General features: G+C 44.8%; 1 protein-coding gene across 2 annotated transcripts in view; it reads left to right on the forward strand.

Annotated features, from left to right (window-relative positions):
• eipr1 (EARP complex and GARP complex interacting protein 1) overlaps positions 1-5,779 on the forward strand; it is a 69,983-nt gene extending 64,204 nt beyond the window's left edge. For both annotated transcript variants that reach the window (XM_029713820.1, XM_029713821.1), the window contains 2 exons: positions 2,066-2,233; positions 5,289-5,779. In XM_029713820.1, coding sequence (XP_029569680.1) covers positions 2,066-2,233; positions 5,289-5,463 — 343 coding nt within the window. In that variant the 3' untranslated portion in view covers positions 5,464-5,779. The remainder of the gene's footprint in view (positions 1-2,065; positions 2,234-5,288) is intronic.
• Positions 5,780-10,035: the final 4,256 nt, after the last annotated feature.

Here is a 10,035-nt window from a genome sequence, read left to right on the forward strand (position 1 = left end):
AAAATGTTATAAATTGATTTGCATTTTAATGAGGGAAATAAGTATTTGACCCCTCTGCAAAACATGACTTAGTACTTGGTGGCAAAACCCTTGTTGGCAATCACAGAGGTCAGACGTTTCTTGTAGTTAGCCACCAGGTTTGCACACCAGGTTTGCACACATCTCAGGAGGGATTTTGTCCCACTCCTCTTTGCAGATCTTCTCCAAGTCATTAAGGTTTCGAGGCAACTCGAACCTTCAGCTCCCTCCACAGATTTTCTATGGGATTAAGGTCTGGAGACTGGCTAGGCCACTCCAGGACCTTAATGTGCTTCTTCTTGAGCCACTCCTTTGTTGCCTTGGCCGTGTGTTTTGGGTCATTGTCAAGCTGGAATACCCATCCACGACCCATTTTCAATGCCCTGGCTGAGGGAAGGAGGTTCTCGCCCAAGATTTGACGGTACATGGCCCAGTCCATCGTCCCTTTGATGCGGTGAAGTTGTCCTGACCCCTTAGCAGAAAACACCCCCAAAGCATAATGTTTCCACCTCCATGGTGGAGATGGTGTTCTTGGGGTCATAGGCAGCATCCCTCCTCCTCCAAACACGGCGAGTTGAGTTGATGCCAAAGAGCTCCATTTTGGTCTCATCTAACCACAACACTTTCACCCAGTTGTCCTCTGAATCATTCAGATGTTCATTGGCAAACTTCAGATGGGCATGTATATGTGCTTTCTTGAGCAGGGGGACCTTGCGGGCGCTGCAGGATTTCAGTCCTTCACGGCGTAGTGTGTTACCAATTGTTTTCTTGTTGACTATGGTCCCAGCTGCCTTGAGATCATTGACAAGATCCTCCCGTGTAGTTCTGGGCTGATTCCTCACCGTTCTCATGATCATTGCAACTCCACGGGGTGAGATCTTGCATGGAGCCCCAGGCCGAGGGAGATTGACAGTTCTTTTGTGTTTTTTCCATTTGCGAATAATCGCACCAACTGTTGTCACCTTCTCACCAAGCTGCTTGGCGATGGTCTTGTAGCCCATTCCAGCCTTGTGTAGGTCTACAATCTTGTCCCTGACATCATTGGAGAGCTCTTTGTCTTGGCCATGGTGGAGAGTTTGGAATCTGATTGATTTATTGCTTCTGTGGACAGGTGTCTTTTATACAGGTAACAAGCTGAGATTAGGAGCACTCCCTTTAAGAGTGTGCTCCTAATCTCAGCTCATTATCTGTATAAAAGACACCAGGGAGCCAGAAATCTTTCTGATTGAGAGGGGGTCAATTTCCCTCATTAAAATACAAATAAATTTATAACATTTTTGACATGCGTTTTTCTGGATTTTTTTGTTGTTATTCTGTCTCTCACTGTTCAAATAAACCTTCCATTAAAATTATAGACTGATCATTTCTTTGTCAGTGGGCAAATGTACATATCAGCCGGGTTCAAATACTTTTTTCCCTCACTGTCATACATACATACAGTAGACTGGCCAAATGTATCCAGAGCAGTGTAGATGTGATCCCATTCTGATAGTAGGCTACAGTGTGTGATTTCTGAGCAGTGCTCCGAGGGCCTCGGGGCTCTGGGTATTAGGAACTATTTTTCAGGAGGGAAGAAGATTAGCCGAACGCAGGGAAAGGGTGCGCTGAGCCAGATTTTATGTCAACAGCCCAGTTATCCTTCAATCCCTCTCTATGAGGAGCTCCACCACTGAGCTCTGCCCTAGGCTGAGAGAGAGAGACAGAGATAGAGAGAGAGGATATAGTGATTGGGAGGGAAGGACAGCAAGTGAAAGAAGGAAAAGAGAGTGCAGGAGAGAGACGGCTTAGGAGTTTACAGAATGATTACCTTTATTAACTAACCATAATTACACAACACCTCACGGCGGTACAAACTAAGCAGCAGGGAAACAATGCCCAGATCCATCTCAATTACCACACACGTACATGGACTGAGGAGCCAAAAGGATAAGAGACAAAAGGAAAGAGAGGATATATAGATGGATTAAAAACACCCATTCACTGATTCTCTTTGTGTGTGTGTGTGTGTGTGTGTGTGTGTGTGTGTGTGTGTGTGCCCACCACCCAGGGTGTGGAGCGTTCGCTACAACCACTCTCATGATCAGCTGGTGCTGACCGGCAGCAGTGACAGCAGGGTGATTCTGTCCAACATGGTGTCCATCTCCTCCGAGCCCTTCGGTCACCTGGTGGACGACGATGACCTCAGCGACGGAGAGGACAACCACCAGGACGAGAAGTATGTACACTAAGTCAAAACCCCTATGACATATCTGTCCACTTAGTCATGACTGTCAACACTGTCCACCTTCTGACATATTTGTCCAGACCTGTCCCCCCCCTTATAGCCATACTGGACCAATCTCAACCATAACTGTCCACTGTCATAATCTTTCATCGGATTTTCAACGCAACAGTTACTAATCATTATGATTATTTTATCAATTCAATCTAGAGTTCGTGCTCTGATTCTGGTTCTCTGGTCTTGAACTTCACCTAACTTCACCATTTTGTGATGGTTCCATTTCTGTGCCAAATAACTGTCACTACACATTGTGAATAGCATGCACTCTCTCAGAAAAAAGTAACCAAATTATACTTAAAGGGGTACAAACGCTTGTCACTGTAGTAGTTACGTCCATTGTACCATTAGTTAGAAGTGCATCATTGTCCTCTTACAGTTTGTACATTAAAAGAGCCAAAAGGTGTTTACCTTTTTAGGGTACCACCGTTTGTTGCTTTTAAGTGGCAAAATGTTTTCCTTTTCTCTATATCAAGTCCCTCACTTGTACACACATCTTCGCCATCTCACTTCTGACACCAATGTAGCAATTTCAGTAGCCCCGACCGGGACTGGAACCAGGGTCCAGCGACTGTCAAACACCTTAACCATTACGCCAACCTCTTGACTAGGTCCCCCAGTGTTGCGTTGAGCTCGCTGCAATATTAATTACAGCTATTTATTGTCATATACTCTTATGTAAGCCTTTATAAAGACTGGCTCCGGACATATAACTGGCTCCGGACATGCTCAAACTTTAATTAACACTGCCATAGACCACTTAAACTGGTCCAACACTTCCACTCCCAGGTGGCCAAAAATAACTAACTGAAAGCGACACCCCCACTAAGCCACACCTCCAATGATTGTACCTTCATATTTAAAATATTGAGTACAAAAATAATGTACCATTATACTATCCACACATGTACCCTGAAAGGTACCGAACAGTATCATGTGAGATTCTTATGTGCACCTCTGAAGGTACATTGTGTATTTAGATCTTTTTGTACCCCAGGGAACAATACTGTAGCCAAACCATACCCTTTTTTTCTGAGAGTGCAATAAATAGCCTATTGTGTGTAAAGGAAGCCAGGGTAGAGGAGTACTGTACCTGGTGTTATCACAACCAGGCCTTGAACAGAAACACAGAGACTCTGAGTGGAGGTTATGAGTAATGTAACTAGACCTTTTGTGTGTGTGTGTGTGTGTGTGTGTTTGTGTCTGTAGCCTTGTCCAAATAGAAATCAAAATTGGATGGTGTCCAGAGATAGAAGGGAGGGGTTTAGTGTAGCTGAAGGGTGGACTAAAAACAACAAGATAACTAATGTCAAATATACTGAGTCTGTAAAATGTGTATACTACAGTTGAAGTCAGACGTTTACATACACTTAGGTTGGAGTCATTAAAACTCGTTTTTCAACCACTCCACAAATTTCATGTTAACAAACTATAGTTTTGGCAAGTCGGTTAGGACATCTACTTTGTGCATGACCGGAGTAAATTTTCCAACAATTGTTTACAGACAGATTATTTCACTTATAATTCACTGAATCACAATTCCAGTGGGTCAGAAGTTTACATACACTAAGTTGACTGGGCCTTTAAACAGTTTGGAAAATTCCAGAAAATAATGTCATGGCTTTAGAAGCTTCTGATAGGCTAATTGACATAATTTGAGTCAGTTGGATACGTACCTGTGGATGTATTTCAAGGCCTACCTTCAAACTCAGTGCCTCTTCGCTTGACATCATGGGAAAATCAAAAGAAATCAGCCAAGACCTTAGAAAAACAGTTGTAGACCTCCACAAGTCTGGTTCATCCTTGGGAGCAATTTCCAAAACGATTGAAGTAACACGTTCATCTGTACAAACAATAGTACGCAAGTATAAACACCATTGGACCACACAGCCATCATACAGCTCAGGAAGGAGACGCGTTCTATCTCCTAGAGATGAATGTACTTTGGTGCAAAAAGTGCAAATCAATCCCAGAACAACAGTCCCTGCTGCTGAAAAACATCCCCACAGCATGATGCTGCCACCACCATGCTTTACCGTAGGGATGGTGCCAGGTTTCCTCCAGACGTGGTGCTTGGCATTCAGGCATAAGAGTTCAATCTTGGTTTCATCAGACCAGAGAATCTTGTTTCTCATGGTCTGAGAGTCCTTTAGGTGCCTTTTGGCAAACGCAAGCGGGCTGACATGTGCCTTTTACTGAGGAATGGCTTCCATCTGGCCTCTCTACCATAAATGCCTGATTGGTGGAGTGCTGCAGAGATGGTTGTCCTTTTGGAAGGTTCTCCCATCTCCACAGAGGAACTCTAGAGCTCTGTCAGAGTGACCATTGGGTTCTTGGTCACCTCCCCGATCAAGGCCCTTCTCCCCCGATTCAAACTTCTTCCATTTAAGAATGATGGAGGCCACTGTGTTCTTGGGGACCTTCAATGCTGCAGAAATGTTTTGGTACCCTTCCCCAGATCTGTGCCTCGACACAATCCTGTGTTTGGTTTTTGCTCTGACATGCACTGTCAACTGTGGGACCTTATATAGACAGGTGTGTTCTTTCCAAATCATGTCCAATCAATTGAGTTGACCACAGGTGGACTCCAATCAAGTTGTAGAAACATCTCAAGGATGATCAGTGGAAACAGGATGCACCTGAGCTCAATTTGCAAAAAATAAAAAATAAAATGTTTTCGCTTTGTCATTATGAGGTGTTGTGTGTGGGATGATGAAAACAAATTATATTTAATCTATTTTGAATAAGGCTGTAATTTAACAAAATGTGTCAAAAGTGAATGGGTCTGAAAACTTTCCGAATGCACTGTATTTTGGGGATTGGAAATGATGCAGACAATTACGTTGATGGAAGCTACTATCTGTCTGCAGTATTAAAGCTGATCTACTGTCTCAAAAATAAAAACTCTCCCTATTCAACTCCCTTTTCACACTGTGTGTGCATGAATTTGTGTGTGAATCGGTGTGTGTTTGTGTACATGTGTGTGTTCTAGGAGCAAGGAGCCCCTGCAGGACAGTATCATCTCTACCTATGAGGAGCATGAGGACAGTGTGTACGCAGTAGAGTGGTCCTCAGCAGACCCATGGCTCTTTGCCTCTCTCAGCTACGATGGCAGACTGGTCATCAACAGGGTCCCCCGCGCACTCAAATACCATATCCTGCTCTAGACAGACCACACACTGGACCGACGACTGGACTCATCACAGAGTGACAGAGAAGAGGGCGAGGAAGGAGGAGCGATGAGGAGGGGAGTCGACCGTGTCCGACAGCCGTCAGGGGAACCACGCTCGGCAGACCCTGCACACAAACTCTCTCTCTCATTTTCTTTTTCTCTCCCTCACCCTTTCTACAAAATAACTGATTACGCTACACATTCCCCTTAATGATGCAGATGACTGTATGTTTGCTAGGACAGAGAAAATACAAAGAAAAACTGCTGTATATCTGTTCTGTATATTGTCAATTAAATGCTATTTATGTCAACTGGATTTTGTTTATTATTTTTAGTGAACAGTTACTTTACTGAGCTTTTGGGAATCTTCTGAAGGCTTTTCTCTTATTTGACTGGGAGCCCATAAGTAGCCTAGTCAGAGACTGGGAGCCCATAGGTAGTCTAGTCAGAGACTGGGAGCCCATAGGTAGTCTAGTCAGAGACTGGGAGCCCATAGGTAGTCTAGTCAGAGACTGGGAGCCCATAGGTAGCCTAGTCAGAGACTGGGAGCCCATAAGTAGCCTAGTCAGAGACTGGGAGCCCATAGGTAGTCTAGTCAGAGACTGGGAGCCCATAGGTAGCCTAGTCAGAGACTGGGAGCCCATAGGTAGTCTAGTCAGAGACTGGGAGCCCATAGGTAGCCTAGTCAGAGACTGGGAGCCCATAGGTAGCCTAGTCAGAGACTGGGAGCCCATAGGTAGTCTAGTCAGAGACTGGGAGCCCATAGGTAGCCTAGTCAGAGACTGGGAGCCCATAGGTAGCCTAGTCAGAGACTGGGAGCCCATAGGTAGCCTAGTCAGAGACTGGGAGCCCATAGGTAGTCTAGTCAGAGACTGGGAGCCCATAGGTAGTCTAGTCAGAGACTGGGAGCCCATAGGTAGCCTAGTCAGAGACTGGGAGCCCATAGGTAGTCTAGTCAGAGACTGGGAGCCCATAAGTAGCCTAGTCAGAGACTGGGAGCCCATAGGTAGTCTAGTCAGAGACTGGGAGCCCATAGGTAGCCTAGTCAGAGACTGGGAGCCCATAGGTAGTCTAGTCAGAGACTGGGAGCCCATAGGTAGCCTAGTCAGAGACTGGGAGCCCATAGGTAGCCTAGTCAGAGACTGGGAGCCCATAGGTAGCCTAGTCAGAGACTGGGAGCCCATAGGGAGCCTAGTCAGAGACTGGGAGCCCATAGGTAGTCTAGTCAGAGACTGGGAGACCATAGGTAGCCTAGTCAGAGACTGGGAGACCATAGGTAGTCTAGTCAGAGACTGGGAGACCATAGGGAGCCTAGTCAGAGACTGGGAGACCATAGGTAGCCTAGTCAGAGACTGGGGGTTCCTTGCATGTCTCAATGGCAGCCTCACCCTGGGGAATGTCAGGAGGTGTATCCAGGGCACTAGGGTTTCTAGATGACAGGTTGAAGCCAGGAGGTAGCTCGGAAAATCACCCCTCCCTCCCCAAAATCTCTCCTGATCTTTTCTTCTCCTCCTACACCTCCCTCCTCACTAATACCCGTTTTCCTCTTCCTCATTTATCATCCCCTCTCTTCTCCTCCCATACCCTCTGTCTCCCCCGTCCCTGTCTTCCTGTACAGTGTGTGTTGACGTTGGTCTGTAGTGACAGTGGAAGCCTTCTTTAGATCCACTGACAGCCTTTTTAATTGCAGCTTGACTCTGCTCAGGGCTCCTTCTCCAGGCAGAGCTCCATGGTGCCAGGAGAACCATGAGAGGCTGTGGGTCTTCATTAACCATGCCCAGGTTGGCGCCCAGGGCTTGAATGCAGACTAGCACCCTTCCCCTCCTCTGGAAGGCAGCTCACATCCACAACCCTCATTATAGCTCAGTGAATTATTGAAAAGGGGATTGGGGCGTGGGTCTAATGTGGTTTAGGAGCTGAAAACATAATCTTCCCCAAACCCGTCCCTCTATCCTGTCTTTAATTTGAGATTGTGATGCTTGTCAGTTGTCACCCAATTAGAAACGCACACACACCATGTCCCAGAGACACACACACACACCACATTCCTCTGTTCCCTCTTTTGACTAAGATGCTGGTGGTGTGACAAGCTTGCAGCCATGTGGCATGTTGCACGTTTGTTGTATTCCTTTAGGACTCACTACGCGTGTGTGTGTGTGCATGCGTGTGCGTGTATGGTCTCTGTGTATGCTGTTGACTGTGTGGAAGGCTGCATGCTAGGGACAGAAAGACACAAACATAGATGGGTCAAACATGGATGGCCAGAGGGTTGGATAGGCATTGATAGTTGGATGACAGATCAATATTAGAATAATTCAACTTTCTCCATCACAAATGCAGATATGTTTTATGTTCTAACAAGCATCCGAATATGTGCCTCCTGAGTCCTGATTGACGCCTTCACCTGATCAGTTGCCTTCCTATTAATACATTCACAGTAATGCTACTCGCTGTTTATTATCTATGCATAGTCACTTTACCCCTACCTACATGTAATATTACCTCAATTACCTCGATTAACCTGTGCCCCCGCACGTTGACTCGTACCGGTGCCCCCTGTATATACCCTCGTTGTTTAATTGTATTATTACTCTATTCTTTTTTTACTTCAGTTTATTTAGTAAATATTTTCTTAACTCTTATTTTTCTTAACTGCATAGTTGGTTAAAAGCTTGTAAGGAAGCATTTCACTGTAAGGTCTACAACAGTTGTATTCGGCGCATGTGACAAATACAATTTGATTTGATTTAATATTAGCAGATTAAACTAAGCATGATGCATTGATATTCAGTATACAATGTTCACCTCTGGAGACAGAAGAGGACTGCTGACAATGCAGATGACTGAAATACTCTGCTGCTGTGCTCTGTACCACTGTTTTGATATCCACAGGCTACACCACATTACTTCCCAGCCCTGCGCCCAGCTCTGTTCTACTGTAAAAACAACATGTGATTCCAGTGTGAATCAGGAGCGGCGAGGGTGTTTTTTGGCTGTTGACTGTGCTTTAAATATCTGGGGAAACAGCCGTGGGAAAGGTCTTGTTCTCACGTCGAGCTCCCAGAGTTCAACTGTTTTGCCCGGCACGACTGCCAACTATCGTCTGTGTCACACAGTCACATGACCCCTAGTGTAGTGTACCTGTCAGCGGTGGTGACGAGCATCTTCAAGTCAAGAACCCGGATCTCCAATCCAAGATGGCGTCATGGTTGATATCACAGGTGACTGACAGATACTGTATCCACTGGATGGGCAAGGAAGAGATTTACAAAAGGTTTTAAAAGGAGTTGTCTTCAGTGTTTTATTGAGAACAGCAAATAGTCAATTACATACTTTACATGTGAACTCTAGATGCGTTATGTTACTGTACAAACCCTGAGGTTTGTTGTTGGTTAAAAGGGTCAAGTATCTATTGAAAATAACCTGGGTGAATCAAGATACATTTCTTATGGTGTCCCCAGTTTACATGTAATTGAGATGTGTCGGTCTACACTGTATATTTGAAAGTTGGTTCAAGTTAAAATATGTACTGATCTTAAATCCTAGCGTGGCTGTTAGTGAATAGCAAGAGACATACAGAGTAGAGGAAGAACACTTCAAGTAAAGCCTGAGCCTTTATTGTGTTTCCTATACAATCTAAATATTATGCAGAATGGCAGCTGCTTGTCTAAAAACCCCCCATGGAGTCATGCATCACTATGTTTCCTGCTTTCAGCTCCATCGCCTCGATTTCTCCTTTGTTATCTTTGCATGAATTTCAAATACCCTACATTTCTTCACATATGCAGGTAGTCTAGTGGTTAAAGCGTTAGACTAGTAACCAAAGGTTGCAAGATTGAATCCCCGAGCTTACAAGCTAAAAATCTGTCGTTCTGCCCCTGAACAAGGCAGTTAACCCACTGTTCCTAGGCCGTCATTGAAAGTAAGAATTTGTTCTTAACTGACTTGCCAAGTTAAATAAAGGTAAAATAAATATTCATTTCTGTGTGATGTTTTAAATAGTCCTAAAAAACCCGAGGGTCATACGGGTGCCCTCCTCCGAGGACGCAGGCGGAATTGGATTCAGCTGCCCTGTAAATGAGGTAAATTAAATTAGATTTCATTTAATTACTTATTCATGTGTTCGGAGCAAGAGAGCAACCCAGGTGATTATTACCTTCAAGAGGCACCTTCATTTGCATTCAGAAAATTATCACAATCCCTTGAAAAAAAAACAATGCGCAAACACCAGACAGGCGATCCAAGAAGGATGGAGAGAAAAACTGACATTGTCTCCGGGAAACATCAGAGGGACATTGGAAGGACCTGTGGTAGATTGTCTGAGTATTTGGAAAAGGTTGGGAATGTTGCGGAAGGCGTGAACAACTGGCATAGTGTCAAGTCCAGACCAGTAAAGAGGTTATTTGTTAGTGTAGTTTGGTCAGGACGTAGCAGGGGGTGTTTGTTTAATGTGTTTTGGGGTTTGTTGGGCAATGTTCTATGTTAGTGTATTTCTATGTCTGTGTCTTGTTTATCTATTTCTATGCTTAGTTTATTGGTTTGACCTTCAATTGGAGGCAGCTGTTTC

Source organism: Salmo trutta, chromosome 25, assembly GCF_901001165.1.
Source record: "Salmo trutta chromosome 25, fSalTru1.1, whole genome shotgun sequence".
In the NCBI taxonomy this organism is placed as follows: domain Eukaryota; kingdom Metazoa; phylum Chordata; class Actinopteri; order Salmoniformes; family Salmonidae; genus Salmo; species Salmo trutta.